Raw genomic sequence first — 17,945 nt, forward strand, 5'->3', positions numbered from 1 at the left:
TTGTATGTCCGTGTGTGAGAGCCATAGTTGCGTGTTTTTACGGCAATTGCATGCGCAATAGGAGGAAAGAGTTGCATTTTGCTAAATTCATTCAATACCGTCACATTGTATGAATACAGTTACATTTTCCATATTACCTTCAATTTGACATTCGATGTGACTGTATGAATTATACACTATAAAACATTCTCTATTTCCAGGATATCTACACCCAGGTTTCAACAGGGGTTGCTAATTTTCAGAGGTTTACCGACTACAGCAAATATTTCTCAGTGCCTTACCATTTCCCGTTTTACACAGCAAATAGTGAGGTAACCAAGACAGTGTATCCTATTCGTCTTATGCATACAATAATGAAACAGAAAACTAGGGATAAGCCTTTCTTGCACTTAACGTTTCCTGATACGTGTACATTCCTCAATTTATCACAGTTTATCATTATTGTCATTCATATTAAGCTCTTGAAACACGTCACATACGTTTTATTTAGCTCAAGAAATGCGTATAACCTACATATATTCATATAATCTGTTAGCACGGTTTGTGAGCAATATGATGCTATGTGATGCCTTTGGAAGATCAGCCCTAGAAAACCGGTTTCAACCATCGGCTTATTCAACAGCATTCGCTGACCTTTTAAGGCTATTTATATTGATTCTGTTAATACAACATTATGGACTTCGTTTAATTCTTTGTTGATTTGCTTGTTGTTTTTATTTAAATTTAAGTTTCAGAACTGCTTTCAGAACATGAATTAATTTAAGCGTTTATCCTTTCCCATTTCATTTCTATTTAATTCGTATGGTACATTGCAGGGTTGGGGATTATACTCGGAATCACTGGGAGAAAAGGACTACCTCGATGTCTATAATGACGAATATGAACTGTAAGTTGTTGTGATGACATTAGATTTCAATATATTCAGTATATATCATTGTGAAAACATAGCATAATGAATGCAAATATAAAATTGACATAATAGATTGGAGATTGTGATATTTTATTTACGATGCTTAACTGACAGAAGAGTTGTGTTTTGTGTTCTTAAGAGACATATCAGCATTACGACGATTTAGCCACTAATAAATAAGTTTTTACTCAAAGACTTGATACTTCCTAATGCAATTATTGTTTTGAATTCATGTTTCAATTACAATTTATTTGTATTGCAGGATGGGACGCTACAGCTTCGAAATATTCCGTGCCTGTCGCCTGGTTGTGGACACAGGACTACATTATTTTAAGTGAGCTCGCAGAACTAACTGTTCTAAGCTGCTTATTTGTTTGAAATGGTTTACGAAAATTTCATGCATGTATATTGTATGATATACAATACAAGATCAGAAAAAAGCAAACAAATTAAGCGAACGGCAAAATATTGATAATAATATGAACCCAAATAATTTTATATTAAATCAAAATGCCATACTTTAAATTCAAAACTGCAGAATGTCGATTGGGTCAGCTGAAAACAGATATTACACGCACATTTAATTGTAGGATTCAGTTAATGTGTTTATTCAAAACAATTGATGTGATACAAAATAAATTAATATGATGATTATTGATATTAAGCTTTGCTTAATTCTTATTTTAGTTGGACAAGAGACGATGCCATTGAATATGTACTGAACTACACGTCCTTATCCCGGTCGTCAACAGAGACAGAGATTGACCGTTATATCACCTGGCCTGGACAAGCCACGGCGTACAAGATTGGTGAAATCAAAATAAGGCAACTAAGGCAACGAGCGATGGATGAACTTGGTGGGTAGATTGGGAAAATCACAACACTGATTACAGTAGTCATTTGTTACAAGGGATACGATTTGACGTATCGATAATTTCGATGAATTTAAACGAGAATGATTCATTTCGATTTTTACATCAACCCATATCCGGAAAAAAACTATTCAGCGAAACTAGCGACAGGCATATATTCTCATAATATAACATGGTGTATAAATATATACTGCTTCTCTTTTTTGTAGGTTCATTGTTTGATATTCGAGATTTTCACTCTATTTTCTTGGACTACGGGATTGCGCCCCTGTCTGTCATAGAGCGACTGGTGGAACAATGGATTCGAAAAGAAAAAGAATCGGGTAAAATGTGAAAACACTTTTATCTTCCAAACGCCAAATAATAAGTGGACATATATGAAAGATACACTACAAAACACACAAGATATTCTTGTTATAATTGTGAACAGCAGTCTCGATTTGATCTGATAAAACAGCAATGGACAGTAAAACACGTTCAAGGTCCCTTAGCAACCGCTCCTACTTCAGCGGTATTATATTTCCAAGAATAGCACTGTCCCAAAGTACAAGAAACATAACTGAACTCAATATGTTTCAAATCTTTATCTTGCGTTCTTTTGAAGATTCATTTGAGAAGATCTCGAGCGAGTTCTGGGACTGGAGAATGTCTCAGTCACGTGAATTCTCCTCCTCACTCGGCGTGTACAAGTACAACGACATTCTCGACTCGTATGCATATGCTAAGTTCGATGAAAACAAGGTAAATATAGTTTATCCGTTTCAATTCATTGTTAAAAGATTTGCAATTACCATCAACATGAGCTTTTTGAAATGCTTTAAATGGACATTGAATAGTAACTGGTGTCGTTTGAAATAAATCCAATAAAAAAATTATTAGGTATTAGGAAACCTAGGCAATGCAATGTTTAATAAATTTGATCAGTGCATTAGCGTGCTGAAATGAACAACATCTAAGAAAGGCTTCGAAAACAGGTCGATGGGTGAATGCGAAAAGGTTCTAAGTGACTTTAAATAAAGAAGCAGATAGAACCTTTTCGCTTTCACCCCTCGAGGTGTTAGCTCTTATGAGTACCAATTTGGTGAAACCTAGACGATGCAACTATTAATTAGATACACCTTTTCATTGTTATATTACAGAAGACAGCGGATGACTTTTTGAAAAGGTTATCGTGGATAGATGGAAACAGATTCACTGGAGAAAAGAAAATTTCCTTTGATGTCTTGACAAATATTCTTGAGACTTTCGTAGCAGGCTACAAATGGAAAGAGTAGGTCTCGCACTCTTCTCTGATGTTAAAAAAGATAAAATGAACTAGATTATTCTGCTACATTTTCAAAAAAATCATTTGCAACGATGTTTTACAAGTCTGATGAAAATTTAATTCGTATTTGAATTTGCGGTGAGTCATTAATCGACGGAGAACAATATACATCCAGTATGTAACTCTAGAGGCTTTACATTAAGTCTCAAACATTGGTGTACGAGGAAATTTAGTATTTAATGCAACTGAGCTCTTCTGGGAAATGAAATACATTTTACGTATGTTAATCTTCGGATACTTATTTCTTTCATATAAACCACTTTAGTATGCATTAAAATGCTAGTGTTTGCATTCAGAGTTCTCAGCTTTTTATTGTATTTTCAGCATGTTGTGGTTTGTTTAGTTATATATTAAGGGTATTTTATCAGACGTATAAGAGAAAACCCAACCACATTTTAGAAAACCCTTTAAATCTCCAATCCATTTTGTTACGAGCATAGGAAAGTAAGCTTTCAAACAAATCTGCAAAATTGATGCTTTTGACAAGGAAATAAAGGTGCAACTAGACTCATATCCTAAGGGCTTATAGCTTAATGTATTTACTTTGTACAAATTATTTAAAAACAAAATATCCACATTTTCTCATTAAACGTATCGCCACTTTATCGAAATATGCAATTATTACAACATTGTCGTCGTTTCGGTTGCATTACATGCTGAAATTATCTTCCCTTTACCTCCTGGGGCTACAGCCCTAATATCGTCTGTCGTGTTTCTATATTTTAAACCTGCTTATGTATTTTCTTTCAAGCTATCAACCCCTCAACCCGATCAATTTTCAAGAGCTTTGGTTTGCTGGACTAGATTTGTTTGTCGATGGTAATGTTTTTGATACGGAAGGAGACTTCACAAACTATGTCAGAAGACTGGAACTTGCACCTATGCAGGTATAAAATCGACAAAGATATTTAAGCAATATTTTGTTGTTGCATAGCGATTGGCGTGTATATAAGAGTGGACATGAACTTATTTGTTCATTATATTATTTTGATTTTGTTATTATTTTAGTTGTTTTTATTATATTGGCTTAGAGGTTTATCCATAGAGTTACAATACCATTGATGGTAAGAAATCAGTAGACTTTAGATTAAAGTAAAACTAAAAAGTTGAACATGTTTCATAAGCGTTGATGGTTTGTTATTTCTGCACCTTTCACGAAACAGCTGATTGAAACAACAGAATAAAACTAAGAAATTTAATTGAAACTACAGGAATATCAGCTGATAAATTAGCCCAAAACGAACACGTTCCTTGTTAAATTGCAAAACATTCACCTTTGGGGCATGTCCATTGTTTTCCAGCTAGACGAGATGATCGAGCTGAGCAAGAGGGCAATTGCAAATGGCACTACAAACCATAACGCGTCTGTGGTATGTACTCATTAAAACAAGGATGAACAACTAAAAGGATTAACATACAAAATAAAATTCAGTTTAAAGTAAAGATTCAGATGTAAAAGATATATTTATGCTTACAACGGTGAAGCAGTTAGTATCCAAAACCAGTTTTCTTTAAGGCACTCCCTCGATACGTTTCGATATGTTAAGGACCTAAGTAAAGTGCAAGACGGGGATATATCTCGGAGTTTAACTGCATCCATTGATTCCAAACTTTAAAGTACCTCAACCACATAGATGTGTGTTATGGCAATATGTCCCGGACTATCGAATCAACAATGTATATTTTGTTTGTTTCGATTATGTTGTTCAATTCGTTTAGCTATAATGGCGCACGATATAGGCTGATGCAGAACACAAAATAAAGCATATGATTTGTGTACAGATGACAAAAATATAAACGATATTTTGGCTATTTTTTTAACCAGGAAAATTGTGGCCATCTAGCTATGAATTAAAAATCAATGTAAATGCGAATATTTTTTATCTGTAAACAGATTATATGCTTTTTGTTTAGATCATGGAAGATAAACGAGTAAACAAACTAATTCATTAAAATAAAACAAAAACTTACATTGTGCTTCTTTAAATATTTAATGTATGTTTCTTTTATTTTAGTCTCGCGTTCCTAAAAACATCGATGAGATGGTTGTTTCACCAAATGAATCCGCTCTGTACCAGCCATTTCTTGACTCAGCAGAAAGAATATTTGGTAACAGGGCGTAAGTAGCGTTTGTCATTTGTTACGGAATATTGTGTGTTCAACATCAGAACGTTTTTCATGCAACATCAGTATAATCACGTACCGTTTAGATCAGTTCGCCTAAAGCCTACAGTTTTGTCAAAAAGGAGGTACACGTCTTATTTTTTGAGACACCTTTTTTGTTTAAATAACTAGGTGCATCTTTAATTATAATAATGCAGTTATAATTACGAAATGAAGTTACGCCTACATATTTGAATTGTACCACGAATTTATGGTACTATGCTATAGAGGGGCACCTCTTACAATGGAGTTGCCTCTCTGAAGATGCAGGTGAATCTTTGAATATAGAGTTGCTTATATATTAACATATAAGTGCCTCTCCAGAGATAATTGCGCCTCTTCAAATATATAGAGGTTCACCTCCATTCTTTATAGTGCAATCTAGAGGTACATTTCTAAATTTAGAAATGCAGCTGTATTTATGAGATAGAGGTTATATAAACATAGTTGTTAAACTTCAAATAGAGAGGTGCTGTAACTATATATATATATTGTTTTAACATAGATGCAACCTTATAGGGGTGAACCTCTTTACATGATGGTGCACTATTCTGTCTATTGTAGAAGGGTAATCTACAAGTAAACTTGATAGAAATACAGGTGCACCTTCAAATAAAGAGGTTTAGTATATATACTGTTATGAAATAGAGGTGGTTTACATTTAAGAGTTATGCAGCTAATTTATGGTATGCAACCAGAGGTGTACCTCTATTTTATACGAAATAACAAGCCGTAAAGCGAAATAGGACTCAAATAGTACGTCATTCAAATCCGATTTTCTTTAAATTAATGAAGCGTTGTATGTCTTTGTAGCATTCTAAAATCGGAACGTTGACCAGTGTTATTTTCATTTAGATTTTATTAGCAGCAGAACGTTATTATAGCATTCGGTAATCGTGATGACTAATATCAAGAATGAGAAGAAGAAAAAACGTAACAATTAAATATATGCTGTATTAAGATGCATGCAATTATCAGAATGTGTTTTTTTTTTAAGAATGTGTTTCTTTTTAATTACAGAGACGCTATTGAAAAACGGCTTCTTGATGCTATTGAATCTTTAAACAGCAAATTGCTTGAAGTGAAACAATTTTTGATTAATGTAAGTATACACGTTAAATTTAATGGAAATAATGTGTGTTATTTCCTGTTATCGTATTTATGAAAACATACAACATTCAGATATTTGGTCATATAATGTTAAAATGAACAATAGAGGACAGACTCGCAATTTATTAGTTATGCAATGATATATCGTATTGTCTTGAGTTTCCTTGTTCCAAAAACAACAACAACAACAACAAAAAACTTGTCTTTGAAAGTTTAGATCTTAAGACCTCTTGTATTTAAGAGACCGACTTTTATTGATCAAATTAATCAGTTGTTTTGAATTTAATTTGAATACTACAAGAGGAATATTTGCAAGAATAGACTGAAGATAATCATAATAAAAAAGCTCTTTACAATGCAGTTTAGTTCCAGGATATACCGAGATGTGTATTGGTTGTAATTATTTAAATATCTTGACATTTTCCACACGTCAAGGACTATATGCCAGCGACACGCCCCGGCCTGGGAATAGGGAGTCTTCCAAACGGCAAGGAAAACTACCAGGCGTGTTTGTATTTTCATTCGTCAGTCAATATGACCGCTGAAGAGGTCCATAACAAAGGATTGGAAGAGGTGGCGAGAATTGAAAAACTCATAAGACAGGTTAATTGGCTTCTATTTTATAGGCAATGGTATGCATCTAGTCCAGATCATTCACCAATACTTGAAGTTTACAATGATAACGGGTTTTCTATCATGCTAGACTAGATATACTGTTTTCTTTTTTTTTGTACTTTTCGCGTTTGCAATAAGACCAACGATCTGTTTATAATAATAACACAATAATGATAGCTGTTCTGTTTTCAAAACTTCTATGTTAAATAGCGTTTGGTATTTCGAAATTCCAAGAACAATTGCTCGTTAACACAGTTGAAACATAGTCCATTTCCATTATAAAATATATTTAGTACTACGTGGATGAAGTGACATTAAGTATTACCTAAATGTATACGCTAAAGAAATTTCAATATATTTTCTTTCCAAAAAGGTGTTAACAATTACAGGAAAGTAACAATATAAAAAGTATACACACAAAATTAATACTAGTAGAAGTACGTTATGCTAGTGATGTATTTTTGTTCTTGGAATTATTGTTTTTGTACACGATGAATATCATAATTTACTACATAACTGCATACTTATATGAAGAATTAATTTAAAAAAGTAAATCACGAAAAGAATGCAAAAAAAAAACCAAAACATTTTTATAAAAAAGGGAATATTTCAATAAAAACAGCATTTTCAAGTAACGTACATGCTCTTACGGACGTTCCATGCTTTGCTTAACTCGAAACCAAACTATTAAGTAATGGAGCATTTTTATTATTTCATTTTCAGCTTGAAATACGAATGGTCATTTCGGTTTCCATATACATACGCATTTAAAGGAAAGATAGATAGAAAATAAGTTTGCGATAGTATTGCATGTACATAAAATTGAAAAATAGTCTTTTACAAAATTTAATTCTTTGTTTCAGAAAATGGCTAACGTTGGTTTTCCGGAAAGCACCAGTATACAGGACATGTATGCAAATCTTACAAACGATCCAAAGTTTATCCTGCAATCGAAAGTAAGCTATTAAAATATCCTAAAAGAAAAAAACAAACAGTGTACCTTAGATTTAAATTCCTTTGGCAAAATTAGCTTTATCCTGCGTAATGCAATAAACACCCGAAGACAGTTGAAATTAAGTCAAGTCACTGTCACTTAAGTTTGCCTTGTATGGAATTAAAACTATTTAAACTTGAAAACTCACAACATAACTTACAACCCAGACTCTTCAGTCCGTAAACTGCGTTCGACCCGCAATGTTCTTGGTTATTTTGTTTTTTATACGAAACCAAGGCTGGAATTTTATTTGTACAGTTATAATGAATTTTAACAGAATTGCATTAGTGTCTTTATATATGATAAAAAATTAACTGCTAGCATTGAAGTCTTAAATTGAATTATAAATTTATTGAACGCTTTAGTGCCCCGGAATTGTGTTTACACACGTTATTCGTATGAACTTCTTTACAAGTTAAACTGTGAGTATGTTTTAGCACAGCATTGCCTTGTTTAAAAAAAACAATGTCTTGGTAAACCTACAGTTAAATAGAAAATGTGTGTCACACTAATTACATTCCTTATTGTTGAAGTTTATATCACATAAATCATATTTGTCATTTAAAGAAATGTGCAAATAATGTATGCTTTTATAATGTACCACTCCAACCACATCAGTACCATTGATAATTTATCAGAGTTTAATTGAAGAGTTGCGCTCCAAATTGGCGACATATTTTTTTCGCTCAATTCTTGTCATAGATTATGCTGAAAATAATGCACCTAACAATACTATTTAGTAAAATATTGCTAGTGCCCTATTTCGATCATTTTATATGTATGACCATTCATGTTTTCCATCTTCATAAGTTTTAAACCATCAATTATATTAACTTCAAAGTTCCTACATTTCATCACAGTTATAATTTCATCTGATTTGGCAAATGAAATACCTCTAACAGAATACTGTAACTAAAAGATATATGGCCCTTTGTAAACATCAATATTCCAAATTAACAATAAACAACATTGTTTTATTACCACTTAAAAACTTATGAAAATAGTGAAGGAGACTTCAAACATCAAACTGCGAACGGGTGTTCAATACATGCACAATAACTCTGTGAGCCATTGTTACCCAATTGCCTCCCTTGTTTTCAAAAAGAATAATTCAGATAAAGTTAATGGAAAAACTTGTAAGATTGAATAATGGTGACACTATGTTGACATTTTGCACATTTCAGGAACCATTACGCTGTTGCCCATAGTTCCCAACTGTCTCAATTAGCATGAAGCGTTTTAGCAGAACTTGAACACTTCAGCATGTTTAGAACAAAAACTGTGTGATATGTTATTCATATAAGCCTTCCTTGACAACCACGTATGTTTGAAAATTATTCAAGGAATTAATGAATATTAATCGGAAAACAGTTGATGGCAATAGGTTGATACCCATTTATTCAAAAGGTTACCCCACCCCACCCTCCCTACCTCTTTATATTTATAATGGTTTGACCATACTAAACTTTTGTTCGAGCTGTATTGCTTAAAGCGGATGGCGGAATTTGTACACAGTGCAACAATTTAAACTTTTTGACAAATACTTTTAAAGATAAAATTTGTTGCTGATTAACTTCACTTGGTTTATAAAAAGATGTAAATGAATCAATACAAAAAGAAAATACCACTTCAGAAGAAATGTTTATTATCAACATAATGTAAGCAACATTTTTTTGTGATTGACTCTTACTTGAATAGTCGTATCATTGGACTTATAAAATAACATGTGTCAAAGATACTTTCATTCGCAGCCCTTTAAACAAAAAACAAATTACCTGACAAGATGTGATACTATGTTTTATTTACAGGCTGAGATATTGGCAAGATTTAACGAGCTGATACACGGTAGGATCGAACCTCTGATACCGAAATATTTCAAACATGCTCCTTCTCTTCCTCTTGAGTAAGTGTTTAGCTTCTGTTTTATTTACTTACAAATACGATGCAGAGCTATAGATAACTTTTTTTGCTTAAAGTGAATTTTACACCTTTATGCAATCTAGTATAGTGTATGGGACCCCCTTGGGCCATTCATTAATGTATAATGGCGAAGTGTACTGGTACATTAAATTACAGAATTGAATGACTTATTTTATTTAATGAAATTTTATAGTACATAATTATATTAGAACTTGCACAGCAAATTACAAGTCCTCATTAATTTAAACATCTTTACTACTCTCTTGCCTTATAGCCTTCTGTAAGTCATTTAGGATAGTGGATCGATTTTAACAAACCGGTTTAACATTTAGACAAAACGGCTAGTTAGAACGGTAAAAAATACTCTGAAGAACGTAACGCCCTAATCATTATTTTTAATCGTACCGGTAAGAACAGCTATTTGATCTTATGTCGTAATGGGCGATTTTTAAAGTGTATTTACACCCATTACGACTCTTATCTGTAGCTCTGACGATGTTACGATTATTATCTACACTTAACAAAACTGCTTAATTCTCCATTTCATTTAAAAATAAAGACGCACATATGTGTGCAAATTGGCCACGCACTTTCTTTAACTAACATGTCATTTTGTGATTTCCTAAAAATAATAATTCGTTTTTAGCCCTTAATTCAGATTCTGTTAATGGTGTTGCATAAATTAAACTACTTAACAATAGCGCCGCGGAGGCAACGCCAACACTCGTCAGTTTTGGGGTTTAAGCTAAATGGGATGTAACTTGAAAACTATGAGCTAAGAATGATACATACTCAACAATAAGTTTTTTTGTTTGTTTGTTTGCTTCCAATATAAGGCGTTACACAAAATGGTGGTTTCAGTAATATTGAATAGTATTTAACGCGTGTACGTTTTGGCCGCCTTTTATATCAGCACAGTTTTCGTAATAGTCTTAGATTTCCTGACAACAAAGTTGATGATCTTGTGAAACATTAGAATTTAAATTTGAAATGTGTTAAACATACGAGACATTTTTATTATTTGAAGCAATGTCACATCACTACCACCTTCAAAATCACCTTTGTAATGTGTATGCATAAAATTATTCAACCGTATGTTTCTTTTCTCTTTAGAGTGCGGGGAAGCAGTACGGACGGAACCAACGGGGAGTACTGGGTGGGGACACCGGATGGATCCCGTCCTGGATACTTCATGATCAACCTTTTTAGTCTCGAAAACAAGTATACATTCTACCTTCGCAACAGTTGTTTAAATATGTAGTTCGACAATAATTGCGCCCAATACAATAATATGAATTATTTAGAAACACATCGACAATATTTACGCGCAATTATGGAATCAAAAATCGAATATACTGACGATGCAAGTTAACTAGTTCAGCACAATTTGAGGACTTTACACAAATATGTCGACATAACACAACTCGACATGTCCAATTGAAAAGTGATTAAGCCGATATAATCTCAACACTATGTCAGGACATAACTCATCTCAATTTGTCGACAAAACATAAGTCGACATGTCCAACTGAAAAGTGATTAAGCCGATATAATCTCGACGACATGTCAGGTCATAAATCAGCAAGTCGGTATACACAAGTTGACAAGATTACAGTTATGTTCGATCATTATATATGATATTATGCGCTTCCATACATACACGTTATATATGTCTCGACTGTTAGACGTATGACAACAAACAAAGAGCGCCGTGTAAGCCCTTTTTTAAACTTGGTATGATCTTTGTTTCATGTGTGAGACAATTTTCCAGTGATGACAATCAATTCATAACAATTCTGTTTATCCTATTTATGATGATATTAAGTATATTAACAGATAGTTAAAGCGCTGGTTATTCCAACAAGTCGCAAAAACATTGCGGGTTTACAACTCCATCTGAATTAAAATGCATCGAATGTAATGGCCTAACATTATCGTACATATTTAACAATCTTTCCATAAGTTCGCTGAAGTCCGGATAATGGACTTTACTCAGACCTTGTTGTTTGGCTAAAGTGCATGCAATGCGAACTTGTCCTTTATTAAGGCCGATGGAATTATTATAATTGGAAGTAAAAACATAAGTTAGAAAAATTGTTACAAATAGGATGATTGGATAACGCCGCGTGATCTTGAGTATTAAATCATAGCAGGGTTTTACATGTTATTAGAAGAAGACACGAAACATGTCGTTTAAGAAAAAAATGCTGTTTCTTTGAACTAATTGCCAAACCCTAATAACCGCGTGTTTACAAATAAGGAAATATCAACATTTGATTTTATAAACTTCGCCTCGGTCAATGTGACTTGCTGCCAGGGAGTATTGGATCTTATTCAATAACTTACTGGTCAATATTCTATGATATGAACCCCATCGCACGATTTTGGGCCTTCGGACATAAATTTGCTTGTATGTTTCTATTGGTTATTTGAATTCAATAGCATTTAATGTTTTCCATAACATTATTAAAGAAAACAATGGTGATTCATATTTTGGTATTTTTAATCCATTGGGCCGTTTTAAACACAGACAATGAATACCATCAAACTAAGTTTGGACAAAATCCGTGGTTCCTATGGAAACATGAGAAAACTAATGGTCATAAATAGTTGAGAAAATGATGCGCCAATGAAAATCCTTAATAAGAATGGAATTTGGAAGAAATTAATATACATAGAATATTTATTGCGGGGGGCATTTTTTATTTATGATTATTTTATTTGTAATGATTATGTCTGAAGGTCCATAACTGCGCGATGCGGCTCATATCATATCTGAATTGTCATTGTTTGATGCGTTTTTTCTGAATATATTTGCAAGTACCGAGAGGACGTTCATAAAAGGAATGGAAGTTGAAGTGTTAATATAATGCGTTGAAATTATTACAGGGAAACGTAGGAATTTAGCTGCTTCTGTATGTTATTATTGTTGTTAAGAAAGCCAGTGAACTCAGTTATCAAGGATAGTTTTCGTTTTTGATACATGGCGACCCCGTGTACGATTTTGGTATCTCTTGAAAGGGTTTTATTGCTGATTTCTTATCATATGAAAATAACGACTAAAAATTAACATTTTTTCATTCTTACGAATTTACAGTTATCATATTAGCTATTGATTTCAACTGAAATCAAACGTAATTTTAATTGTTGAATTTTGTTATCAATGAGTTGTGATGTGAAGATCATGAGTATAAGTATGGTTAAAACACAAACTCAAGAAGTATCATATACAATGCGTAGCCGATCACACTGGACAATGAAAAACATTTTATTTATATGTCATATAATATCATTTTCTATGCACCTGCGTGTCGCAATGATTAGACCAATGGTTACAGTTAATTATAAGTCATTTACCAAACAACTGTCTAGACATATGTTGAGCTGCACATTATATGTTCGGGGTAAATAGGTGACTCGATATGGGATATACGCGGCAACGGAAATCATAAAGGGGGATCACAAACCCCGTTACGGATATATCACGGCGAACACCTGTTTACATTTTTAAATGTTTCATTTATTCATCGGAATACAAAATAGACGCCATTTTGGTACGATATAAATTTGGTGACCCAATATGGAAAAATATGGGGTCACCGCGTGACCATTCCTGGACCAATGGCGTTGCGTCATTTATGTTGGAGGCGTGATTTATAGTTTTGCCGGCCTATGCAAATTAATATCTCTTCGAAATGTATACCTGAACACTTGTCCTTTATTTTCAAAATCAAAATAGTGAATTGAGAAGAAAAGTTATTTTTGTTTTTACAGTATAGCGTTATTCATGTAAATGTGAAAGGGTCCACGCATACTTTACAGTATAAACCTTGCTTTCAGTGATACTAAGCGATATTGTACAATTACAGACTGGTATTCAGACGCATATATAGTTTTGCCGACCCATGAAAGTGATAAGAGGGCAGCAAAACTAATATACGTACCTAAACACTAGTCTACACTCGGTCTATCGAATATATTTAAAAGGATGTTTGGGTTAGAGATACATTTCAAATCTACGATGAGATAAAAGGTTTACCGAGGTACACCAGCTCTGAGGAATATAAACTTTGGACTTTTGTAGATCTCGTTCCCACTGAGTAAAATTCGCACAATCGCATAAAGTGAACTGTATCTTTGTTTTGTTTTAGTCCAACGTTCAAGATGGTTTCCCTGAGTCTTCACGAGGCTCTTCCAGGACACCATCTAGCTGTATGTGTATTACTATAATGCAACCTACAGGAGCATTTTTAACTATGGTCTTCGTAAATTTAATAATACAATAAAATCTACAGGGACTAGCTAGTATTCGAAAAGTAAAGAGTAAATACATTAAGAGGCACAAGGTAAGGAACAAACATTCTTAATATTGCGACATATGTCCATCTTGTACACGTATTTGGAAATGCAGAAAAACATGCCAATAAAAGCATGCTTGTGTTCCATGATACCATCTTAAGTGTCTGACTTAATCATATCGTGTTTAAATTAACAATGTCTGTACAGACTAATATTAACACTGATTTTCCCGGTATGCGTTCGGTCTTATTTATTTTATTGTACAATATGTGATAAACTAAAATAGGTATTATTACATTGTAGGAAAGTTACGGAATTCTCGCCGATATTCCTAAATACATGCAGAATTTTGAATGGATCAGCTACAGTGCTCCATACTTCTTTCCCTTTTACAACTCATTTGCCGAGGTACGTACCACTATATCCGCTCTACATCTTGTTCGCCGAGGTAGACACCGCTACATCCACTAAACTACTTGTTTGCCGAGAGGAAGGTAGCATTGAATCTGCTTTACAACTCATTTGCCAAGGTAGGAAGCTCTATCTCCGCTCTACAACTCAGTCGCCGAGGTGGAAAACACTATGTCCGGTCTACAACTTGCTCGCCAATGTACGTACCACTATATCCGCTCTACATCTCTTTTACCGGTGTAGAAATTACTATATCTGGCCGTCAACGCAGTCGCCGAGGTAGATAGCTCTGTATCCGCTCTACAACTCATTTGCCAAAATAGGTAGCTCTATATCCGAACTATAACTACGTCGCCGAGGTGTAAAGCATTATATTCGGTCTACAACTCCGTCGCCGATGTAGGTAGCACTATATCTGCCCTAGAACTCATTTGCCATGATAGGAAGCTCTATATCCGGTCTACAACTCGCCGAGGTAGATAGCACTTTATCCGGTCTACAACAATCATCTTTAAGTCTGCTTTATTTCTTACAGGGCTGGGCGCTTTACGCTGAATATTTGGGTGAAGAAATGGGAATATACCAAAACGACTACGAAATGTAAGTGTACGATGTATAATTTAAAAGTGGATTATAAATCAGATCTGTAAATCGCGCTTATTGTGTTGTCTACAAGTCCATTTAACATAACAACATGTTAACATTGATAGCAAAAAATTATGTATTTTTAATACATCAGATTCGAAACCTTAGCAAGTGTCTCACGATTTTGAAAATGCGTTTAATTCAAAATGCGTATTAGGATTTTTTTCATGCTTTTCGATGTCATATGGAGTTTTTTCACAGAAATTTACTTAATTTCTGTATAATTCGTGAACATAGTAAGTAACTATATATTCACTCTTGGCTTTGCCATTGGCCAAACTATGTGTTTCTATGACACTCGTGAAATAAAATACAATCTTACACTGAGATCAACAAATATCATCTACATCTTTTTTATATTCTAAATGCTTATCTAAAGTGTGGATCGCCCAGAAAATGCTAAATAAATCGGTAACCTGTAATGCCCTCCAACAATACATGGTCGGGGAAAAAGCATGATTTATACGTGCATATTAATAAATCTTATCAATCTTACTAGGTTGGGCCGTTACAGCGACGAAATGCTTCGGGCAGTTCGCCTTGTGATTGACACGGGCATTCACCATTACGGGTAGGGTTTTTATTTTTCTGGTACTTTGATACACAGTACATTTTTGCTGATAAATTAAACATATTTGTAGTGTGCAGTTTTTGTAGTAAAAGAAATAAGGAAATAAGATAATGAATGGAAAGGCAATACAAACTTGCAAATAACATATTGTATTTTCTTTCTCTATTATAATATACATGTTAAGCTAAGGATCCGAAAACAACGTATTCCATTGTTTTTACTTGACTCCTAAACCTTACCTTATCTTGGCCATGCTCCTTCAAAAAGATACTACCCAAACTTCTCTTATAAGTTGAGTTCATAAGAAGTTTTTATGACTGTAGGTGGACAAGGGATAAAGCAATAAACTACATGCTCAACTACACGGCAGAAACTCAGAGTTCCACAGAAGCAGAGATAGATCGCTACTGTAACTGGCCAGGCCAGGCCGTTGGATACAAGATAGGTGAACTGAAGATAAAAGAGCTACGTCAACGAGCTACAACAGCTCTCGGTAAGTTGCTCAAAACGGCTCTTGTAGGCTCAATCGACCTTCATTGTATTTGATAGTTATTGTATGTTTTTCATAAAACTGACTGTTTATGTTTGTTTCTTGAATACAATACACGTGTCTTTTATAATTAATGGGCTTTATTTAAAAAAAAAATGGTATAATTAATAGGGGACAAGTTCGACCTTGCCGAATTCCACTACACGGTATTGAGATACGGGGCTTTACCATTGGACATTCTTGAACACGTGATTGACAAATGGATAGCCGACCAAAAGCAAGATGCCAATGGAATTGCAATGCCTGAGTGCAAGAATCCAGTTAGTGGTGTCTCCAGGAACATTCCACATACATGGGTCGTTGCACTGTTCATCCTAATGCTAAATCTGTAGTTATATCTCGATGCAATGATGCTACTTAGTAGTTATATATGACGCCAAAGAATTACCACCGTATGCAAATGTTCTTTCCACAAATTTACTACGTGCCATTTTTCTTATTGTTTGATAAACAAAGTATATCAAACTAATATTTATAATTATAAACATATTTTTTAACACTAATTCCTTTTTCATTCCTTTCTTTTTTATTTTCGCTCTCTCATTTGACGTTAATTTGAACAGAAATCGAAGCGGGCGCCAATCTAACACAGGGTGTCATAAATTTGAAATTAATAAACCTGTCAGTGGCATCAAAAGGAACATTACATGTGCATGGAAAGTTTCAGGAGCTTATTTCCTCGACAAATTGATGTTACTTAGAAATATGACGCGAATTAGTGCCTTATGCAAATTTCCTTTCAACAAACATATAACTAGCCATTTTTCTTATTTTGTGTGTTATAAACCAAGCGTATTAAACTTGCATATAATCAGTGCCTTATAGAAATGCATTTCAAAAAACTAAATTACAATTCATTTTCTTATTCTGTGTACTGTAAACCGTGCGTGTTGAACATGTATATATTGCTAATACATTTGATATTTTTACATGCGTTCCTTTTTTACTTTTGTTTTATTTTCACACTGTCATTTTCAATGTAACAAAATATCGAATCGGACGCGTTATTCCATACGATCTACCTAAATTATGCCATTTCTCTGCGTGTTGACACCCCTTGAAGATGCAATCTTACTGCCAAATTAGATTTACTAAATTAGTAATATTGTTTCAATATTCCAAAACGGATGAAAAATTATGGAAAGCAATGGTTCTTTTGAAGGATACCGGGTTTAATTTGAAAGAAATGACCTTAAAACATGGTATTTCTACCTTATGAGACCATAGTACAACACAGTTAATCTTTTAGCATTCACCAATCATTTAATATGCTTTGTGCTTTCTGCTATTAAATACAGTGACGGTTACAATCTTGTGATCAGTAATTAATATTTTCCATAAGGCATTATATAGTAAGTAGTTAAAGGTTTATCACTTAAAATTGACGTGTGTTATATTATGTGTAATTGCATTGAGTATCACTTTAAAATTGGCCAGAACGGTGAACTAAGGGGAAGAATACATCTCATATATTAATGCCGTACATTCCTGAAGACGCACCATTGGGGCGCTAAAGAAAGACATGAGTGATGTCAGATAACAAAAGTAAGTGTTTTGCTCG

General features: G+C 33.8%; 1 protein-coding gene across 5 annotated transcripts in view; it reads left to right on the forward strand.

Annotated features, from left to right (window-relative positions):
* The window catches only part of LOC128219700 (uncharacterized), a 40,356-nt gene extending 23,043 nt beyond the window's left edge, over positions 1–17,313 (forward strand). For all 5 annotated transcript variants that reach the window (XM_052927626.1, XM_052927621.1, XM_052927622.1 and 2 more), the window contains exons 14-34: positions 201–311; positions 816–886; positions 1,173–1,244; positions 1,598–1,767; positions 1,992–2,105; positions 2,387–2,523; positions 2,922–3,052; positions 3,858–3,993; positions 4,408–4,476; positions 5,122–5,225; positions 6,290–6,371; positions 6,815–6,982; positions 7,858–7,950; positions 9,797–9,891; positions 11,022–11,129; positions 14,060–14,120; positions 14,511–14,615; positions 15,154–15,218; positions 15,763–15,834; positions 16,158–16,327; positions 16,496–17,313. In XM_052927626.1, the coding sequence (XP_052783586.1) occupies positions 201–311; positions 816–886; positions 1,173–1,244; positions 1,598–1,767; positions 1,992–2,105; positions 2,387–2,523; positions 2,922–3,052; positions 3,858–3,993; positions 4,408–4,476; positions 5,122–5,225; positions 6,290–6,371; positions 6,815–6,982; positions 7,858–7,950; positions 9,797–9,891; positions 11,022–11,129; positions 14,060–14,120; positions 14,511–14,615; positions 15,154–15,218; positions 15,763–15,834; positions 16,158–16,327; positions 16,496–16,716 (2,355 nt within the window). In that variant the 3' untranslated portion in view covers positions 16,717–17,313. The remainder of the gene's footprint in view (positions 1–200; positions 312–815; positions 887–1,172; positions 1,245–1,597; positions 1,768–1,991; positions 2,106–2,386; positions 2,524–2,921; positions 3,053–3,857; positions 3,994–4,407; positions 4,477–5,121; positions 5,226–6,289; positions 6,372–6,814; positions 6,983–7,857; positions 7,951–9,796; positions 9,892–11,021; positions 11,130–14,059; positions 14,121–14,510; positions 14,616–15,153; positions 15,219–15,762; positions 15,835–16,157; positions 16,328–16,495) is intronic.
* The last annotated feature ends 632 nt before the right edge of the window (positions 17,314–17,945 follow it).

Source organism: Mya arenaria, chromosome 15, assembly GCF_026914265.1.
Source record: "Mya arenaria isolate MELC-2E11 chromosome 15, ASM2691426v1".
In the NCBI taxonomy this organism is placed as follows: Eukaryota; Metazoa; Mollusca; class Bivalvia; order Myida; family Myidae; genus Mya; species Mya arenaria.